This window comes from Monodon monoceros, unplaced genomic scaffold (genome assembly GCF_005190385.1).
Source record: "Monodon monoceros isolate NGI ecotype Baffin Bay Population unplaced genomic scaffold, NGI_Narwhal_1 Super_Scaffold_12, whole genome shotgun sequence".
Classification (NCBI taxonomy): Eukaryota; Metazoa; Chordata; class Mammalia; order Artiodactyla; family Monodontidae; genus Monodon; species Monodon monoceros.
The window spans coordinates 42,896,491-42,919,226 of NW_021703768.1; the positions used below are offsets into that span (position 1 = coordinate 42,896,491).

The 22,736-nt window shown below is 36.0% G+C and overlaps 1 protein-coding gene across 3 annotated transcripts in view; it reads right to left on the reverse strand.

Annotated features, from left to right (window-relative positions):
- Window positions 1–3,068: 3,068 nt before the first annotated feature.
- The window catches only part of DHX29 (DExH-box helicase 29), a 48,286-nt gene continuing 28,618 nt past the window's right edge, over window positions 3,069–22,736 (reverse strand). For 2 of the 3 annotated variants that reach the window (XM_029216467.1, XM_029216468.1), the window contains exons 14-27: window positions 21,721–21,861; window positions 20,559–20,703; window positions 20,314–20,431; window positions 18,908–18,992; window positions 17,260–17,348; window positions 16,174–16,302; window positions 16,011–16,086; window positions 15,076–15,300; window positions 13,637–13,773; window positions 13,134–13,227; window positions 8,081–8,383; window positions 7,157–7,288; window positions 5,934–6,030; window positions 3,069–3,554 (exon numbers count right to left, since the gene is read on the reverse strand). In XM_029216467.1, the coding sequence (XP_029072300.1) occupies window positions 3,508–3,554; window positions 5,934–6,030; window positions 7,157–7,288; window positions 8,081–8,383; window positions 13,134–13,227; window positions 13,637–13,773; window positions 15,076–15,300; window positions 16,011–16,086; window positions 16,174–16,302; window positions 17,260–17,348; window positions 18,908–18,992; window positions 20,314–20,431; window positions 20,559–20,703; window positions 21,721–21,861 (1,818 nt within the window). In that variant the 3' untranslated portion in view covers window positions 3,069–3,507. Of the gene's footprint in view, window positions 3,555–5,933; window positions 6,031–7,156; window positions 7,289–8,080; window positions 8,384–13,133; window positions 13,228–13,636; window positions 13,774–15,075; window positions 15,301–16,010; window positions 16,087–16,173; window positions 16,303–17,259; window positions 17,349–18,907; window positions 18,993–20,313; window positions 20,432–20,558; window positions 20,704–21,720; window positions 21,862–22,736 lie in introns of those variants that run through there. The other variant, XR_003792639.1, reaches the window with a different exon arrangement.

Sequence of the window (22,736 nt, forward strand, 5' to 3'; positions counted from 1 at the left end):
TCTCCTCAAGTCACTAAGTATTGCTGGGTGGGGAAAGCCAAAAAGCCTTTCCAAGTTGTTCCCTGTATTCTTCTTTAGTCCTTTCTTGGGCTCCCCCCAATGCTAATATTATCTTTAGTCTCTGCTAGTTATTTCTGTTTTGTCTGCAAATCAGTGAGGGCCTTTCCTATCCTAAAATATCTCATTCTTCAGCCTCTTATGTGTTCTCTGTTTCTTCATCACATCTGTAAAGAGTATTCTTTACTTGGTACACCACCTTTTGGTTTGTATTCATTCCCTAAATAAATTATGCTTTGTGACTGTGCAGGGAAGAGTTTTTAACATAGCAGGCCTGAGGTTGCTGTCTTTAGAAGGGCCTACTTGCAGGGTTGGCTCTTGGCTGGAGCCTGAGAATTTGGCTTTTGAAAAGTTCCTTGCTTTTCAGATAACACTTTTGCCTGCTTGGGGCACTGAATGCCTGCTTTCCTTCTGGGTGTCTGGAATTTTGATAGTTATGATTTTGGTCTTTGTGCCTGTAACCAGCCCTCAATAAAATCCTTGGACTCCCGAGTCTCCAGCAGGCTTCTCTGGGCAGAGACATCGCACAACACGTAGGAGGCCTATGCATAGATTCCTCCAGACTCCATGTGATGTGTCTCTTTCCCTTGATGATCCTGTTGTATATCTTTCTCTACAATAAATGATAGCCTCTGAGTCCTGCAAGTCCTTCTAGCAAACCACCAAATGTGTAGGTGGCTGTGGGACCTCTTACAGTGACCTTCCTCGCCACCCTTAATTCAAACCGCTCTCAAAAGCTTGATCTATTTATGAGATCTGGAAGTCTTTTCTTAGTTTGTAACATCTGTTGCCAATACTCTTGCTTCCAGAAACTTTCCTTCCTCTACTTCGGTAAGAACGCCCTGCCCTGCCTCTCCTCACACCTCATTCATCTTCAGACAGTTGTTGAATGCCTGGATGTACCAGGCAGTGGGCCTGGTACACAACAGTGAGTGAAAACAGTCATGGGGCAGCATATGGTCTAGCGGGAGAAGACAAGAAGCAGATGGTACATTCTGAGAAAAGTACTGTGTTGTAAGAGTGATTAAAAGGGGAGATATACTTCAGAAGGGTGGTCAGTGAGGAAGTCCATAGGATGTTCTGTGGAGATAGCAAAGGGGCAGGTAAAGTCTGTTTGGTAAAGAACCAGAATAGCAGAGGACAGCACATGTAAATGATTAAAAAGGCACTTGGCATCTTCTAGGACTCAAAAGGAGTCCGGTGTGGCTGGAGCACTGCGAGAAGAGGGAGAGTGGAGAGGAGTTTGGAGGGTATCAAGGTCCAGATCACTTAGAGCTTTGTAGGCATGTTCAGAACTTCATACTTTAGGGGCAATGGGAGGCCAGCAAAGGGTTTATTCAGCCAAGCAACAGATATCTTTTCAAAAGATCATTCTTACAGTTGTAGAGCGAATGGATTAGAGAGGGGTAAGAAGGGGAGAGCCTAGTTTGGAGATTATTAGTGATATAGGTGAAAGATGATGGTGATGTCTGTGTGATGGCTGAGGAGACGGAAAGGAGTGAATGGACTTGGAAGTATGGAGTTCTGCAAGATTTTAACCTTACTTATCTTCTATCTGCTCTCTCCTTTGGTGATCATCTTCATTCCCACATTGTTAACTATCACCTCTGTGTGAAAGACTCTAACCCTATGATCCTAATCCTGATGTGAGCCAGTTTCACATTTTCAAAGGAATGGTTACATTTCAGAAATGTAAATGGTTCCAGAGCCATAATGCTTCTGCCACTTACTATCAGTGTGATCTTGGACCAGTTATTTCACTTCCTCATGCCTCAGTTTCCTCATCTGTAAAACGGGGATAATGTATTACTTACCTAATAGGATTGCTGTGAAGATTAAATGAGTCAGCAAACAAAAAACATCTGGGCAGTAGCTTGCACAAAGTAATCAACATTAGTTCCACCAGCAGGACGCCACAATTTCTCTGTCCCCATCAGTCACAGGTGGAACTGCCTCCAGCACCCAGTCTAGCTCTTTCACCTAACACTTCCATTTCTGTTAATGGCACTAGCCAGAGATTCCTAACCACAGTCACATTTGACTCCTTGCTGTCAAGTAGAAACCTAAAATTAGCGATTGCTACCAAGTATATTTTCACTTTTATCTGCACATAAAGTGAAAGTTACAGCTTCTTTTATTCATTCATCAACAAATACAGTTGACCCTTGGACAACACAGTTTTGAACTGTATTGTGGGTTCACTTATAGAGATTTCTTTCAATAAATGTATTGGAAAGTTTTTTTGAAGATTTGCAACAATTAAAAAAATTTGCAGATGAACCATGTAGCCTAGAAATATCAAAAAAAAATTAAGAAAAAGTTAGGTATGTCATGAATGTATAAAATATATGTTAGATATACAAATACATATAAAATGTATGTTAATTGGCTGTTTATGTTATCAGTAAGACTTCTGGCCAACAGTAGGCTGTTAGTAGTTAAGTTTTGGGGGAGTCAAAAGTTACAGGCAGATTTTCAGCCGCATGGAGGGTTGGTACCCCGGTGTTGTTCAAGGGTCAACTATATTCACCAAATGCCTACTATGACAGTCAAGCAATTAGACTATGTACCTACTCAATTCTAATCTTTTGTCCTTCAGATACAATTTCTGCCTTTGGTTTACACAAAAATATATTTGAAGTTCCTTAACAATCTTGATGGAAAATTCCTCTACATAATCAAGATGGAGTTTCAAAGACCCTCAGTAAGTGAAACAAATGAAACCACTAAAAAATTTCTAAGCATGTTTTACTATCTCAAAGTTACCGACCTTATCAATCCAATTATGGGTACAAAAAGGGTTCAAGAGCAGTGATATCAAAGCTTATGACTGAGGAAAATGGTGCAAGCTACTCATCCCTGAGTTGACAGTAGCATTAGCTATAGCTGCCTATCCTCCAGTACTATGTCTTTGTACTTAGTGAATGTTACTGATATAGGTGGCATCTATTAATAGTGTATACCTTATTAGGTTTTGACTTTGAGTATCAAATATTAAAAAAGTGAAGTTGTTCCTTTTTGTGAAAATTCAATTACAACTGGTTTTGGAGCTCATTTTATCCACTGGGTCAAGAAAGTCTAAACTCTCTAGACATTAAGGACTGAAAGAGAGGATGAGGTGGGTACAAAGAGATTCACAACACAAAGCTGTAGATACTATAGACACAGACCGTGCCCATAAGGCACATAATGATGTATACAACATGGATGATACCAAAGAATTTATTGTAAATGTAGTGGCAAATGCATTGAGAATAATCATCATTAAAAAGAAATTAGAAAATTACACGTTTAAAGTATGTGCTTTTTTCCACCACCTTTACGTTATGGCTAGTACCAACATTTTAAGTACTGAAATACTTAATGGGATGGTCCATTTTCACATAATTTCATGACTTTGTCTTCATCTTAATTTTTAAAGCAGTTGACCATGAATTTCAGTTTCAATTATTATTCTGTTTTTATCAATTCAGTAATGATCTGTAGAATCTTGTCATCTGGATGGAAGGAGAAAAAACTCCCATGAATAAATTCATCACTGGCTAATTTTCCAATATATACACATGTAAACCACAGATATACTTCATTAAAAGATTCTTTTAAATTAGAATACAGAATTAACATCAGCAGTATTCACTCTAAAACTAGAGATGCCTCTATAATATAATTTGTTGCCCTACAAATATTATTTTAATTATCATTATAGTTGTATTATACCTACTTTGATAAAAAGTAGGCAAAGGCCTGAAGAGATGATGTGATATAACTGTTGGTCCTTTATAAGGAATTATTTCCTTAAAACTTCTTTTAAGACAGAAGTTTCCTAACTTTTTCACCCGGCTCAAATATACTAAAGGCTTTTTGACTCTGCTGTAAACTTCAGAACATGTCAGGATTCCAACAGTTTGGGCAAGGAATAAGGAACTCTTTATCCGTTTCTCCATGTTTAGTCCAAAGGAAACAAAGAAATTTAACTGGGAAGTGTTCTTGGAGAGGTGTCAATGGAAAAGTGACAGACCTCTCCACACAACAAAGGAATCAAACACCAATTAATCTGATGAATAGACCAATAGAGGCTACATTATTTGCTAGAGGTTTTAACAGCTGCTTCCACTTTTAAACAGTTGGTCTGATATTGTGACTTCCTAACAACTCTCTAGATAGTTGTAATTATCAGGGCTCCAAGACTGAAATTCTGTATCTTATTAGATACTTCAGTAAAAGAACGGTCTATGTTTCAATGATTGCAATGCAGAATTTTGATAACGGGGCCCATGGCCTGACACTCTGGTTCCTAGAGGCTACAGTGGCATTTAAAAAAAAAAAAAAAAAAAAAAGGAAAGGAAAGGTCACCTGCTGCAAAGGGAACACGGCAGGTCTAGAAAGAACCATGATTTTTAGTTTGAGGAAGAGTAGAGTAAAAGAAAGTACAAGAGCAACTTCAGTTATTTCTTTTTCAACAGCTTGGTGTTATATCCCAACTTTTATTATTATAAAGTCCAGAAAGAGGACACTAATGTACCTTATCCTCCCCACTAAGTCAAAAATATATGCTTCATCAGAGGGCAAATTCTGCTTTCTCTTTTATGGCAAAGAGAAACACTGAAATCATTTTAAAATTCATTTTTCTTAATTTAAAAGTTGAGGTTCAACCTGTCCTTTATATAATGTAATTTTTTCTAAGGCTGAGTTGTAGTGCACAAATTTCCTCAAGAAAAGAGCTCATATCTCTTAATATGTCAAGACCCAATCTAAGTTTCCAGCAGTATAGGAAAACTAATACAGTTTAGCGCTTATTCATTCACCTTCAGTTATGCAAATAAACACAGAGTGTGAGGCTTCAGGGCAGTAGCACTAGACCAGTAGCTCCCCACCTTGCCTAACTATGAGAATTAACTGGGATACTTGTTAAATATAATCACATTGAACAGTAAATCATTTCTTAACATCATTAAAAGCAGGAATACCAAACTGATGTGATGCAATGAGAGGAATATAGCACCAACCAAAAAATATTCTTTTCCTGAAAATCTGATTCTAATATCAGATATCTATTATAGCTCTAGATATATAGTTATATCAGTTATATCTCTAGATATAACTACCAGTTTATAGGAAATATAAGAAACAGAGAAACACATTAAATCAAAGCATGAAGATGCAACCACCCAAATCCTAAATGTCAGAAATTCTACCAGAAAAATAACCTAGTTTACTAAAAATTTTAAAATGGGGAGGGTAGCAGAGGGGAAGTATCACAGATTAGAAGAGATTACAAAATAATAACATGGCCATCGGCCTCTCCCACAGAGGAGATTCAGTATGCCTGGAGTAGGTCTTTGGACTTTGTATTTTTAACAACTGCCAGGATAATTCTGATTATTTGGCAAGTTTGGGAAACACTATACCAGGCTAAGTGGCAACTCAGGTGTCCACTGCAGATTTCTGTTGAAGGATAATGTACATATTTTATACAGACTAACAGCTCTGCATTTGGGAGAATGGTAGAGAAAACATGCTGGGAGCCTCAGAGAAAGTCCCTCTTTCTTATTTTTTAAAATAACTGTATCACTAGTTTACTAGTATGTAAACTAGTAGCAAAATTACAAATGCTCAGTTTTATCATCCTTTTTCTGTGAAATGGCCAGAAGTTTAGAAGTGAAGCTTAGAAGAGGAAGGAGTAAACCAGAAGAATCTTAAGAGGATAACTAGATTGTGAATAATGAAGAACTGTCTGTGTCTGATGGAATTCAGCATAAAATAAATTTTATTAAAGCAATTTTTAATCACATGGAATTTAAGCCTCAGTGAACTATAGTGTATGCCAGTGTTTAAAAGTATACTGTTTTCTACCTACATTATAATCAAACACTTACTTTCAAGGGACATCTTAGGATTTTCAAGCTTTTTTCTTAAAACAGAATCAATGAGAATTCTTAGCTGCTTGAAAATGACAGCTATCTTAACAGGTGCCTGTTGAGAGGAGATGACAAATTGAACAATGTTAATCCCAGGGAGTGAGAATGTGTTTAAATAAAATCAAAGTAAGCAAGTATACCTTACAATATGCTTTAGCACATCTTGACCTTAAAACGTTACGGGAAAAATATAAATAAATTACTTCCTGTAGCTAAGATACATAAACTTCAATTTCCTTATTAAGTACCCATAAATTTGATATCTCTTTCCAAAATAAAGAAACCATTATTTCAAGTGTTTGTTTTCTTCTCTTACTAGTTTTTAAAATGGAATTTTTTAAAAAAAGCTTTATTGAGGTATAATTTATAGATCATAAAAAATTCATTGTATACAATCCAATGATTTTTAGTTAATTTATAGAGTTGTGCAACCATCACCACAATCCAGTTATAGAACTCTACTACCACCTCAGCCTCTTTTGTGAGAACTGCACATATTTTTTTAAGTTGCCTTTAAAATTTACATCTCTAGTCTTAGACAAACAGCTATCATGGTATATCAGCAGAATGTATTAGATTTGCTTAAACTGGTCAATGTTGATGAGTTACAGAGAAATAAACTTATTGCTGGTAGCTGGTTGGTCTAATTTTTCCAGAGAAGAATGAAGAATGTGATAAATATGCATTTAGCTATGAATCTGTGTCTCTTTATAGGTGGCACAATAGAGCGGAAGGAGCATGAGTTTGAGGATCAGATAGTTCTAGGTTTAAACCTTGCTCTACCATTAACAATCCATGTAACCTAGGTAAGTTATTTAACTTCTCACTGAGCTTAAGTGCCTTATCTATAGAAAGAAACTACAGAAATTATCTAACAAGACTGTTAGGGTATTAAATTAGGGATAATCCATGTAAAGTTAACAACTACTGAAGTATACAAAACATGGAAAATTATAATTATTACTGACAATAAATGAAATCTGTAATAGCAATATAATTTGATTTTCAAATTAAACAGATTTAAAACCACACAGGCAAGATAAAATAAGTAAGTCTTCTATTTTAAGTCAAATTATTGGAAGAAATTATGCAAACTCCAATAAAATTTTTTAAAAAACTACCTCAGTGGTAGTGGAAGTAGAAATTTTAATATAATCAATAAGATCAGTTGTAGCATGTACCTGAAAATAGATCCAGCCATCAACAGAGAGAAGACGTTCCCGGTGTTGAACTTCTATGTCACCACCAAAAAGTAAAACTGGAAAAGGGGTTATTAGGGTAGTTTCCCTCAAATATACTCGGGCATACCGTATCTGCATAAAAACAGAGAGGAAAAAAACACTTTAAAGCCTAAAAATATAAAAAATTCATTTATCTGTTTCATGTAAGCATTTTTCTATAATTTGCTACTATATATTTTAAATCAGGTTTTATAAAGCTACATGTCTACATTCTCTTATGTGCATAATTTGTCAATTTTATAATAATCAGTCACCACCTGTGCATTCATACTATTAAGAGGATTTTAAACATTAATTGTAAGGCTGAATTATATACCTTGAACATAAATGAGATTGAACAAGCAATTTTATGCTAATGCTGTTAAATAATTAATGCAACAATAAAATTATGATTAAGTTTCACAGTGTCTGGTTTCTAAAGCAAGGTTCAGCAATGGCCATTAGTCAGGAACTTGTTATGTTTTACACATTTAAGTTTGATGATATGCTGGGAGTTATTCAAGCCAATGCTTGAAATTATGGATCTTTATTAATTTAATGAGCTATGATTCAACAGGTTGACTGTTTTAATTGTAATCTACAAATATTTGCTATTAAATTATCTTAGGTTGCACTGTGACTCAAACTGTTGCCACATCATATATAGTTCTATCCCATCCCATATCTCCCTTATTTGGAAATGTGGAAAAAAGACGTGTTATATGTTTTTGTTGAGAAACCATGTACATCTTGATTTCAAATATAAACAAACATGAATAGCTCAATTTAAGAACCAAATACGATATCTGCTGGGCATCCTAATTTCTTATGATTGATTTCTAGAATAATGCCCTGAGTATTGGAATTTAAGAATGAGTACTTTACCTTCTCCTGGTATAAAAGCCATCCATAAGTTTGCAAATCTCGATTTACTGAGGATGGATGTACTTGTGCTTTGCCTTGGGCTGTCTCCACAACGCAAGCCAATTTTTCTGTAACATCAACTGATTTTGTATAGATTATCTTCCCCACATTGTCATACAGTCCAGCAGTAAGTACAGCTTTAAGAAGGGCAATTTCTTGGAAGGAAAGGGTCTGTGAGGCTCTGTTTCCTTCCAAGCCACTGGAAGTTGTAGATGATAAAAATCCTGCTGCCTTAACCAACTTTATTAACTCCTGCTTTACATCCTGGATTGGTTTGTTGAAAAGAGACAAGATCATAATTAAAATAGAGAAGGTGCCAACCAACCTTGTATTTTATATTACTGTTTCCTATCAAAATTGACAGGATGCCAAAAAGCTAAAAAGAGAATTACGACATGATCCAGCAATCTCACTCCTGGGCGTATTTCTGGAAAAAACAAAAACACTAACTCGAAAAGATACATGAACTGAAATGTTCATAGCAGCACCATTTACAATAGCCAAGATGTGGAAAAAACCCAAATGTCCATCAATAGACGAATGGATAAAGAAGATGATGTATGTATATACAATGGAATATTACTCAACCGTAAAAAAAAAATGAATTTTTGCCATTTGCTACAACTTGGATGGACCTGGAGGGTATTATGCTTAGTGAAATATGTCAGACAGAGAAAGACAAATACTGTATGTTATCACTTATATGTGGAACCTAAAAAATAAAACTAGTGAATATAACACAAAAGAAATAGACTCACAGACATAGAGAACAAGCTAGTGGTTACCAGTGGGGAGAGGGAAGGAGGGAGGGGCAAGATAGGGATAGGGGACTAAGAGGTACAAACTACTATGTATAAAATAAGTAAGTTACAAGGATATATTGCCAGCACATGGAATACACCCAATATTTTATAATAACTATAAATGAACCATAATCTTTAAAATTTGTGAATCACTATGTGATACACCTGAAACTTATTAATACTGTAAATCAACTATACCTCAATTTAAAAAAAAGGCTTTGTGGAAATTTGGCATGCTAAAATTTTTCACTTATAGCCTTATTATAAATATTAATATTTGTTAAATATTTTCCTAGTCCATATTACTAAGTAAAGCCAGCAGCATAAAGTATATATCTAGGGCTTCCCTGGTGGCACAGTGGTTAAGAATCCACCTGCCAATGCAGGGGACACAGGTTTGAGCCCTGGTCCAGGAAGATCCTCCATGCCACAGAGCAATGAAGCCCGTTACACCACAACTACTGAGCCTGTGCTCTAGAGCTGCGAGCCACAAATACTGAGCCTGCATGCCACAACTATTGAAGCCCACGCTCCTAGAGCCTGTGCTCTGCAACAAGAGAGGCCATCGCAATGAGAAGCCCACACACCGCAACAAAGAGGGGCCCCCGCTTGCTGCAACTAGAGAAAGCCTGTGCACAGCAACGAAGACCCAATGCAGCCAAAAATAAATAAATAATTTTTTTAAAAGTATATATTTTTGTGCATTAGTCTTTGTATAAATAATATTTTGTTAGTTTAGCAAACTGTTCATATTATGCATTTTATTAATATATCAGTTTATTTTCAAGTTTAGCACCAGCCAAAACTTGTGAAGAAATGTCTTAATATATTACTATACCTCAAGTTCCATAAATATCTAATATTATAATAAAACTTTAGATGAAAGACGAAAAGACAACCCTCAGAATGGGAGAAAATATTTGCAAACGAATCAACGGACCAAGGGTTAACCTCCAAAATATATAAACAGCTCATGCAGCTCAGTATTAAAAAAACAAACAACCCAATCCAAAAATGGGCAGAAGACCTAAATAGACATTTCTCCAAAGAAGACATACAGATGGCCAAGAGGCACATGAAAAGCTGCTCAACATCACTAATTATTAGAGAAATGCAAATCAAAACTATAATGAGGTATCACCTCGTACTGGTCAGAATGGCCATCATCAGAAAATCTACAAACAACAAATGCTGGAGAGGGTGTGGAGAAAAGGGAACCCTGTTGCACTGCTAGTGGGAATGTAAATTGATACAGCTACTATGGAGAACAGTAGGGAGGTTCCTTAAAAAACTAAAAATAGAACTACCATATGACCCAGCAATCCCACTACTGGGCATGTATCTGGAGAAAACTGTAATTCAGAAAGACACATGCACCCCGATGTTCATTGCAGCACTATTTACAATAGCCAGGTCATGGAAGCAACCTAAATGCCTATCGACAGATGAATGGATAAAGAAGATGTGGTACATATACACAATGGAATATTACTCAGCCATAAAAAGGAACGAAATTGGGTCATTTGTAGAGACGTGGAGGGACGTCTGTCATACAGAGTGAAGTAAGTCAGAGAGAAAAACAAATATCGTATATTAACACATATATGTGGAATCTAGAAAAATGGTAAAGATGAACCAGTTTGCAAGGCAGAAATAGAGACACAGATGGAGAGAACAAAAGTATGGACACCAAGGGGGGAAAGTGGAGGCGGGGGAGAATGGACTGGGAGACTGGGGTTGACATATATACACTAATATGTATACAATAGATGACTAATAAGAACCTGCTGTATTAAAAAAAATAAAATTCAAAAAAAATTTTAGTAAAAATAAAAATGAAATCCTGCCATTTGCAGCAGTGTGGATGGATCTAAAGAGTATTATGCTTAGTGAAATAAGGCAGAGAAAGACACATATTGTATGATATCACTTATTTGTGGAATCTAAAATAAATGTATACAGCAAAACAGAAAGAGACTCACAGATACAGAGAACAAACAAGTGATTACCAGTGGAGGAAGGGAAAGGAGGAGGGGCAAAATAGAGATGTGGAATTAAGAGATATACACTAGTATGTATAAAACAGACAAGCAACTAGGATATATTGTACATCACAGGGAGTTATAGTCATTATTGTGTAATAACCTTTAATGGAGTATAAACTATAAAAATACCAAATCACTATGGTGTATACCTAAAATGAATATTATGTTGTAAATCAACCGTACGTCAATTAAAAGAAAATTAACTGTATGCCAAATTTTCAGTTAACTACAGCCCAAATTACATTAGGGAGGAAAAAAAAGATACTGGAAAGTCAAGGATTAAATGGAGTCATCTGATTCTGTAACATCAACTGATTTTGTATAGATTATCTTCCCAAGACTTTAGATGTCATAAAATAAGAATGTCTAAAATGTGAGAGCAATAAAAATGTACCTGAACACATTTTCATTCAGTCTATTTACTTCCACAGTAGCTCTCCTTTCAACATTTTTACTCAATAAGGATGGTCACATAGAGAACACTAAGGAAGAATTACAGAGGACTCTGATCCTAGACTGCAAGAACCTTCTTCATTTGTCTCTGGGAAACATTTTAATTTCCCAAAGAACTCTGATAAAGTTTATTAATGGCAAAAATCCAAACTTGTTGCCTATAATCTTTTTCTACCTCTAGTAGTGCCAATCAACTAAAATACTACAGGGAGGATGAGCATTTTAAAGTAAACAGGATACAAGTGATTAAAAGGTGAAGTGTACATTTAGGATTTACTTTAGGCTTCTGGTTTGGGACTTAAGGGACTTTAAGTCCAGGAGAGGAAAGACCAAAGAGACAGTTGCTGCCACACCACAAAGTTGGTAAAGAGATTGAAAACCTTGCAGCCCAGGGGAGGTGAAGAAAAGGCTCATAGAAGGAAGGGGGGTGGGAGGCAACTTGGAGGTTGGGAGGAAGTGGAGTGGAGATAAAGGAGTGTTGATTAGCTCTCCATATCTTGAACCCCAGTCAGCTGGCCCAGAGGCATCTGTTTCTTCAATTTATCCCTTTTTCTGCTTCAAGAAGGACAAAGTTTATTCCACTTAGCAAAGTCCCTGCTGTCATCTCAGCAGTTATTTTATTTTTATTTATTTTTTCTTGCATTCTTCAAGTCTACTGCATATCTGACATTATAGAAGTACACTGTTAGGCTAATCTAATAATCTAGTTTTTATTCATTAATTCAAAAATATTGACTAAGCACCTAATAGATGCTTAGGTACTAGGTTCAGCAGTTATTTTAAATCACACACACAAAAACTGGTCAAATTATATGGGAATAAAAATATTTTTTAACCTTTTAAAATATGAGCATAGAATAGGGGAATTATGTGAGAGGTTATGGGAATTATGTGAGAGGTTATGAATACTTTTATAGCATGTCTGCACTAAACACCATTTCCCTTTAAATGCTGTACTAAACTTGAGACATATCAATCAAACAATGTGTGGACCTTGTGTGGATCATGATTTGAACTAGCTGTAAAGAAACATTTATGAGATAATCAGGGATATTTAAATATTGTATAGTTGATGATATTAAGGAATTATTTTTTAAGGCATGGTAATGTTAAAGAAAAAAATAGTCCTATACTTCAGAGATATATAACAATCTGACGCCTGGGATTTGCTTCAAAATAATCTAGAGGGCAGATAGTGGATTAACGGGAGTATAAGTAAAACAAGGTTGAGCACGTGTTGATAATTATGGAAGTGGGAAATGAGTACCCAGGAGTTCCCTATACTATTTTGTATGTTTGAAAATTTCCATAATAATTAAAAATAACAGCTGATTATCAGAGTTGAGAAAAACTATAGAATATCCCCAATTCAATTCCATTTTTTAAAATGAGAAACTGAGAATTAACCTTCCCCAAGCTGAGCTGCTGATAGACAACTATCCTAATTCCCAAGCTACTGTTATTTCTATGAAATCATGTTGCATCTTTGATCATTTCCTGAATATATTAAGATTGTTACATACTATTTTGAATCACTGTGTAATACAGGTTAACTGCTGGGATAAACAAAACAAAAAAATCACAAATTTATTAATTTAGCAAATGTTTATTAAACCCTTACTATGTGTCAAGCACTATACTAGGCATTTCTTTTTCCAAATTAATCCTATTGACTATATGACCCTGAATTAAGATAGTTGCATTAAGACTTACCTCTAGGGTTAACAGTGATGTTCTATTAAGAAAGTTCCTCCGGCAATATGCTATTTCAGAACGATAGCCTCCTTCTTGCCGTGCTTTCTTCCATCTACATAAGTAAAATGACCAAATTTTAATATGTTTCCAAACTCTTTTTCAGATTACTAACCAAAGCTTTAATTACATTATGATCATATCAAACGATTAAGTTTTAGGAACTAGCCAATTGTATGTAAGAATTTCAACTACAATACAGATATTTTTTGTTCATGTATAACAGTAAATTAATAACTTCAAATACAAGGTAATATACACATAATAATACAGAGTACATTGTTCGTAAATTTTAGGATTATAAAAATGTGAATCTTTAAAATAATTCAACTTGACAGATGCAGTAACTAAAAATAAATTTAAATCTTAAATGTATCCTTTTAATAAAAGTCAAAAATAAATTTTTTTAAAAAGTAAATACCCTCAGGTTTGACCTACTGACAAAACCCAGATTATTTATTTACCCCAGATATGCATTGTAGATCGTCAGATGGTCTGAATCTGCCATAGCCAAAGCTGATTTTGCAAGATCTGCTTCATCTTTTCGACCAATTGGTGTGGTAAAAGGAGACTTCTCTGTCATAACTGCAGCTAGTGTTGCCTATCCATAAATAACCAAAAAATGTATCATTAAATAGGTATGTATTGAAAGCTGATTTGAAATAGAAAGCAAATCATAAAACAATTGCACTTTCAAGTTGCATGTTTCTTCTTTTCAATTTATTGTGTTCTATAATAGCTACATATTTTCATTTTAATTAGTTACTTTTAGTTTCATTTTATGGAATTTTAAACATTTATCACTTTACTTTTACACCATCTTTGTGGGTAGGGAAGTAATACCACCAGAATCAGAGATTCTTTTTTTTGCGGTACGTGGGCCTCTCACTGCTGCGGCCTCTCCCGTTGCAGAGCACAGGCTCCGGACGCGCAGGCTCAGCGGCCATGGCCCACGGGCCCAGCTGCCCTGTGGCATGTGGGATCTTCCCGGACCAGGGCATGAACCCGTGTCCCCTGCATCAGCAGGCGGACTCCCAGCCACTGCGCCACCAGGGAAGCCCAGAATCAAAGATTTTAAAAAATGAATATTTGTGTGATTTATAGTCTGTCACACAGTTAAAAGAAATCCCTTAATCACAGCTCAGAGGTCTTGACTCCTAGCCTGAATTTCCATTGCCTGCAATGCTCTTTAAATACTTCTTACATAATCTGGACTACATAACAACCCATTTGTTGTTGTTGCAGCTTTTCAGATCAACTGTCATGGCAGAGGGTATTTCTTGGACTCAACACAATTCTGGTGAGTATCTATATCTGATACTAGAAAAAAAAGGACTAGAGTAAGTCATACTCTCTCCATTTCATTTTCAAACAGCCTTGACTTGTAGTCCCAGAAAAGGCCACAACTTGATATAGCTGGAAAGTTGGAATGGCAGAGCATGCATATGAGCCAAGAGATTCAGACAGAGTCACAAAGTTTGTTAATTCTGAGATTTGAGAAAACAGAATTGCTGGTAATTGCTAGCTCAGAGGTAACTCAGAAAAAAAGGAAGTTTTGATTCTACTTATGTGTGGAGTTCAAAACGCTCTAAGAATCACTTACTATATATTCAATTAAGTAAATATTTCAAGTGGGATGTTTGATAGCAAAAGTCTAGACAAGCCAAAACCCTTTTACAAAATAGTACCTACAATACACTTAGTAAATGGATGATTTTCTTGTATATAAATATCAAAAATATTCAGAAATTCTCATTAAGCATTTATATTTCCTGGTTTTAATGTAAGTACAGACATTCTGTTTAGTTAAAAAAAATAAAAGTTAAAATTTGTTTCTAAACTTAATACTTCCCCAGCTAAAATGTTATTTACAGTGAAGAAGCAGCAGTGTTGTTTGTCTTACCACTGGATCAAGACAGCCAAAAATGGCACCAAAAATAAGCATCTTGCCAATTTTGACATTCACAGGCAAAGCTGCAAGGTGTTGGCCCAATGGAGTCAGTTTAGGCTCATTTAGTTCACAAGCTCCAATTTTTCGGAGTAAATTCATTGCATTGCTGATTACTTGAAGTTGAGGAGGATCTAAAGCTTTGGAGAGGAAATCTTCAGGAGAACCAAGATTACATTTCTGCAGATTGAAAAAGTGATAAATTAGTATGTGATCAGAAAGAATTAACAAAGAGATGGTCAAACTGGAACTAAATTTAAGTAAAATTTTAAGCAAAGAGGATAAATATCTGTGTCTATTAAGAGAGTAGGAAAGAGGATGAGATCTTCCAGTCCATATTTTTAGTTTCTTCATTTCTGATTTTTATAGAATCAAAAATCTGAGAACTGAAGGATATTATAGATCTTTCAGAGTAGGAAACCTTTGGTCTAGGCCAGGATTTCTCAAGTCCAGCTCAATTGTTATTTGGGGCCAGATAATTCTGTTTTAGGGGACCGTGCTGTTCATTGTAGAATGTTTAGCAGCATCCCTGGCCTTGACCCACTAGATGTCCATAGCATGGTCTCCCTCTTCCCCCAGTTCTGACAACCCAAAATGTTTCTTGACATTCCCGTTTTTCCCTGGTGAGCAATATCGTCCCCAGTTAAGAACTACTGGTCTAGGTTATGAGTCTATATTTTCATCTATAAAGTATGAGTGCTTATGGCAGACTTAAAGCACAGTGGGTTTACTTATAAAAGATGGGGGAAGGGGGCATTTATTAAAGAGTAAATAAAATACTTGAAAATCTAGAGCAACAGAAGGTAAGATAAGTTTAAGTCTTCTTCCCACCCGCCCCGCCCAGAAAGGGGTGAAGAACAAAAAATTCATCTAAGTTCCTTTGGGATTACCATAATATGAAGACATAATTCCTCCAAAGGCACACGCAAGATTTCAGGAACAGAATAGTCCATAAAGCCTTCAAATCTGAAAAATAAAATAATACTAAATACATACTATCAGAAATGTCACACTGTATTGGTTTATGTTTTTAATTTCTGGGCTATGCCATACCTTTCTCTCGTGTACATTCGGAAACAGAAGCCACCTCTGACGCGCCCAGCTCTCCCCTGGCGCTGCAGAGCACTTGCTTTGCTGACAAACGTCTCCACCAAAGAACTCATCTGACTGCTTTCATGGTACCTAGAGAAATGTTTTAGGAGAGAATATGTAGATAATTGACTGAAATCAAAATCTGAAAAAACTGGAAATATTTGACTCTAAAATTAAGTTGAAGATTAGAGTGCCTCTTAATTATGCAATAAGAATTCTTTGAGAGTTTGAGAAATGCCACTGTGAACGTTAGAATTCAACGCACCTTTCACAAGATACAGTTCAACCCTGAAAACACCTCCTCTACAGGTACAATTAAAAAAATCAAGAGTTTATTTTGTACTGGATAGTCATACTCACTTCCAAATATTGCTCAGGTTTCCTAATATTAGGGACAGTGTATATAGATTACAATAGACTATTAAGGTGGTCTCCCTTATTTGTGAAATACAAACATTAAAACATTTATAAAGTAATAATCTTTCTGTTGAAGATTCAGTTAATCTATTATGTGCCAATTACTGTACTAGGCACTTTCAATTATGAAATTTTAATTTTTCCCATTTACATATGAGGAAACTGATGATTATAACTGATGGTCATATTACTAGCTCAAGATTATAGATCAGAGATTTATAATCCAACTCTGATTCTAAAACTCATGCTTTTTTTTTTGTAATCCCATAAATAATGCTTTTGTAAAACATTAAGTTATAAACTAATTTACAAAATCTATGTTCTGAATATTTTCTCAGCACTTTTCTAAAAGTAGCAGTACATTGATATTACTTACGGGAAAACTGATGACATGAATTTTAACATTTATTCTCAGACATTTTAAACTTCCCTACAGTTTCTCTGAGACTTTTTGTTTTGGGCAGAATTAGGACATTCAAGATTTTCCTGTTATGATTCTGTGATCTAGTGCTTGCTTCAGCAGCACATGTACTAAAATTGCAATGATTCTGTGATGTCTCCTAAGAATTCAAGAGTCCCAAGCCCTCTTCAGGTTGAAAAAATGTTTTGATTTGGAAAATTCAGACTTACTTGTTTTCTTTCGTTCTTCCAGTATCAATTACAAATACAACATCTGGAATAGTGATACCCGTCTCTGCAATATTTGTTGCTAAAACAATCTGAAAATAAAAAGCCAAAACATTTAGGTAACAACTTTCAGCAATGTGCCATCATTTAAACTTCTTTGGATAGTTTAGCCAATGAATTTTAAAAAGTGAATTTCAATTTTATTTACAAAAATTCACAATCTAATTGCTATTACTGTGTAATCTAAATTTGCTCTAATTAATTTTATCACCTTAGCTTATTAATTAAAGTTATAGATTCTTATTCCAACAAAAATACCATTCCCCTAATTCTAGTCAGTCATCTTAAAAATGACATACGTGGAATGAGAAATTGGATCAGAGAATGGAGACTGCTCAGCAGAAACTTCACAGTTAAGTAGAAAAAAAAAGTAATAGTTCTTCAGTAAGAAGAACTGGTGGGTTGTTGCCCTGGCTCTGCTACTTATTAGCTTTGTGACCTGGGCAAGTCATTTTACCTCTCTGGCCTCCAATAACCTGACCTGCAAATTACAAGGTAGAAACAGATGATTTCTTAAGTCTCTTTCTAGCTCAAAATTTCTTAATGGTGATGGCTGAATAGTGCAATCTTCTTGTGGCTTTTTTGTTTGTTCTTTTTTTTTTTCTGTTGAGTCCTTGGAGGTAAAACATTTAGGAAATTCTAGGTCAAATTCAATATACTATGGCTCTATCTCAATATTGAATGCTTGCTTTTCTTACTCATTTATCCTAGGAAACAGAACCCAGATTATTAACATTTAGATGGGACCTAGGTGATCAAATTTTTTAGAGGTGGAATTCTTTTCTTAAGACAAAATGTTACAGGGAAGCCAAATGTTACAGATGTTAATGTAAATGTTACAGATCAGAGCACACAGCCTCTGAACCCCTGGAGTTTTCAGAGCACAGTTAGAAAACTGTAAATTTAATCCAGCTCCTGTTTAAAGATGAGAAAGGAAGCTGAGTGGGTTGCCGAAGGCCACAGACATGGCAGCAGCTTAGGGACAAGAACCCAGGCTTCGTGCATTAGAGTCCAGGCTCTTGCTGGGAGCTCTGTGTTCCCCAGAGTTTCTACATTGTGCTCTTTTTTCCCCCCCCCCCCCCCCGCCTAAAAGAGGGTCAAAATCTGAGAAACTCTCTTTGTCAAGTATCTCTTCATTCAGCATCCGAACAGAGGAGACAATGAAAATACTTAGATTGTTTCCTAACCTAATGGTCTCTGTATTGCAAAAATAATCAGGGATGAGTAGCAAAGAGAACAAAAAAGAATCCTCCCAGGATTCAAGTAGCTCCTGATATCCAACATCCTTTGTGATATCTTCTTTAAGGAACAGTAGTGATTTTTCTTTTCATAAGCAACATCCATGCCATATTTTTAAACTACCACTTCCCTAAAGTTATTAATAACATATAATATAAACATAAACACCTAATATAAATTGAATTTTAATACTGGGTTCTCTTTTGATTATGTTAAGCTGCAGAGCATCTGGAGTCTGCATGCACTATAAAGCACTTAATATTAATAACTGTCTTTGATGATAAAAAGTCATAACACTTTTACGAAATATTCTCAGTTGGATCACATATAAATTTGCTGTACTGAATTTTACCTTCCTGACTCCTTGAGGAGGAAGTGTGAATGCTGCAGCTTGATCTTGAGTTGAAAGAATAGAATGCAGAGCTATCACTTTATATCTGAAAGTTAAAATCATAGTTCTTAGCAAGAGTTTCTCTTTAGAAGACACTGCAAAGAATAATAAAATTTATTTGCAAATAGAAAGCAATTTTAAAATTTTTTATTATGAAAAATTTTAAACACACACAAAAGTTCTGAAAATGGTACAGTGAAACCCCATATATACTCATCAAAGAGAAAAAACAATATGAATGAATTATATGGAATGTAGGGTTTAAAGAATTTTTAAAATATATTCTGATGCTGAAGTGATAACCATAACAGCGGTAATAAACTGTATCAAAACAGGCATAGTAAAAAGCCAATTCAATATGTATGGATGATGGGCTTCCCTGGTGGCGCAGTGGTTGAGAGTCTGCCTGCCAATGCAGGGGACGCGGGTTTGTGCCCCGGTCCGGGAAGATCCCACATGCCGCGAAGCGGCTGGGCCCGTGAGCCATGGCCCCTGAGCCTGCGCGTCCGGAGCCTGTGCTCCGCAATGGGAGAGGCCACAACAGTGAGAGGCCCGTGTACCGCAAAAAAACAAAAAAGAAAAAAACCAATATGTATGGATGGGCTTCCCTGGTGGCACAGTGGTTAAGAATCCACCTGCCAATGAGCAAGTCATTTTACCTCTCTGGCCTCCAATAACCTGACCTGAAAATTACAAGGTAGAAATAGATGATTTCTTAAGTCTCTTTCTAGCTCACGGGTTCGAGCCCTGGTCCGGGAAGATCCCACATACCCTGGAGCAACTAAGCCCGTGTGCCACAACTACTGAGCCTGAGCTCTAGAGTCCACAAGCTACAGCTACTGAAGCCCATGCACCTAGAGACCGTGCTCTGCAACAAGAGAAGCCACCGCAATGAGAAGCCAGCGCACCGCAACTAAGAGTAGCCCCTGCTCGCCGCAACTAGAGGAAAGCCCGCACGCGGCAATGAAGACCCAATGCAGCCAAAAATAAATAAATAAATTTATTAAAAAGAAAAAACAAGTGCTTCAAAGATATTAAAAAAAAAATGTATGGATGACAAACTGCAATGCTGTTAGGGTTTTGCACCATCCATTGGGCTGGGGAGCGGAGTCACCGTCTTACTCTTAACCACAGGATTCCCTCTGCTTAATCATATTGAGAAAATAAAACAAATGTAGAAATAGTACCTAAAAATTTTAGTAGATAAAATGCTATAATAGAAATGTAAAAAAAAAAAAAAAGAGCTTTGCCATGGACAATTTTAACTAAAGGTGAAAAGACTTTGAAAGTTCTGATCAAGAGTTTTAATGTGTGAAACATTTTTCTGTTTTAAAACTACCAGGAATATAATGAAGATCTGTAGTTACCGTTCTGAAAAAAATCTTCTGTCAGTTGATAAGAGATCATACAACTGTTGAATATGAGCAAGGCCTGGTAAAAAGATCAGTACTGCTCCTTCAACATTTTTGAACTGGGGACTTCTGTCTGAAATTTTTAAAAAGATACAATATTCAGAAATAAGGAACAGCATATAAGATATTAATAGAACATCTCCAATTAGTAGAAAAGTTTTATCAAAACAAATGGAGACACATTAGAAATAGATACATACCTAAATATGTAAGAAGTTCCAAAATGAGATCCAGGTTGATTTTATGAGGATTCATGTAGAGAATAGCATGCTGAGTGCGGCTGCTGTACTTTTGGTAAAATGGATTTAAATCATCACTTGTTCCAGTCTGAACTGGGATGTATTCCTAAAAGAAACAAATCAGAAAAAGCCAAACAAAAATATTATGTATTTTTATAAGACAAAGAAGGAAAAAAGGAGCTATTTGCATTCATTCAAATCTGTATTTTCTCATTGTCACTATTATGTTAAAATATAGCAAGAATACAATTTTTAACAGAAAGTATTATAAAATTTCATCTCTCCTATTAATTTCATTTCATACAGTCCCCTTAAGTATAGCAAACCTTTTTATCTTGGCATCTAAACCCTAAATTAGAAAAGAAATGAAGAAAAACAGAACAATGGCAGCATTGTTCTGTGGCAGCTGAAAAGCAGCCTGGCCAAGAGAGGTCATAATAACTTTATTAAGTAATTTACACCTGCCTCATTCCTTCTAGATTCTACTTTGGTTTCTGAATTCCAATCATCTTCTTTGAAATACTACTTTTAATTTTTTAAAGTCTTTTAGTTTCTAATTTCTATCTCTGCAGTTTTAGGGAAAGATTTTAGTTTTTGCTTCCTTGGTTTATCTGCTTAACTAAAGGATAAAGTAACTTCTACTTCTAGTTCTACTTCCATTAGATGAATGAAATATTGTGGATATAATGAAAATAGTGTATATAGTACCACTGGCCAAAATGCAGGATAATGTAGCTTTTGTGATATTTCTAAAATTATGTCACTGAAAGTAAATTAACTCTCTATGAAGATCTGCGCTTGCCCTGGATAGTACAGAGCTAAGGTTGGCTCATGTCAGGACAGAGGCTGCTAGGAAAACCAATGGCAAGGATCTAGATTTTGGTCCTGCCCCATCCTGACTATCTAAGGTGTTGAGATAAAGTAAGTATCGTAAGCCAAACACTAGAGTCAGTGAAACAAAGGTTTAAAGAAATGACCTTTAAAATTTGCTCATAATCATATCTGTTCTTCTTCTACTAGATTATATTTGAATGCACTGTCTCAGCCATATTTTAAAACTCTTACGGCAGTTTATGCCCTGGATATCACAATCAGATGTCTTTCAAAAATGTTTTATTTTTACCTGATACTTTTTTATTCCTCCTGCTTTGCTTGTAACATTAACGGTTATTTCTTCTTCCTCCTCCAGAAATTTCTGACAATATTCTGAGTCTTTCTCCAGGACAAAGCCTGTTTCTTCTATTATATCTTCAAGATGAAAAACCTGTATAGATTAAGGCATATAAATAGTGAACTCAAATTCATTTCAGTAAATATCATTTTAAAGAGAACAAGGGATTGTTACCTTTTGAATGTCACCAAATGCTAATTTAGCATGTTACGAAAAAAGCTTTTTTCTGCATTTATTGGTAGTGAAGAACTTAGCTGATGTAGATGGATCTATTCCTCGTAGTCTCAGGACAAAGCACATTATGGTTGTATATTTTTTACATGTGAAAACCAATTAAAAGAGCAGCCTTTATCAGCTGAACCAAAAGGGCAAACATTAAGAATAGAAGGAAGCTTCAAAGACAAGCCTAAATTTGAGGGATGGGTGAAAAAGGAGTTCCTTATTGCTAGGCAGCTACCCCCAATCTGGATGTAATGCCTTTGCTATGGAAGTGTGTTTTATGCTGTGTACCTCTGAAGCATGTCGTTCGTCAGCAGAATCCTCCTTCCAGCCCACTCACCCTCAGTCAAGGCAGCACCAGCCATCTGATTCCCAAGGCCATCTCCAGGTCCTCCCTTTCTCTCTTTTTTAAAATTAATTAACTTTTTATTATTATTTTTTTTGGCTGTGTTGGGTCTTCGTTGCTGTGCGTGGGCTTTCTCTAGGTGCCTAGCGGGGCTAGAGAGGGGGGCTACTCTTCGTTGCGGTGCGCAGGCTTCTCATTGTCATGGCTTCTCTTGTTGCAGAGCACGGGCTCTAGGCGCGCAGGCTTCAGTTGTTGAGGCACATGGGCTCAGTAGTTGCGGTGTGCAGGCTCTAGAGAACAGGCTCAGTAGTTGTGGTGCACGGGTTTAGTCGCTCTGCAGCACGTGGGATCTTCCCCGGGCCAGGGCACAAACCCGTGTCCCCTGCATTGGCAGGCAGATTCT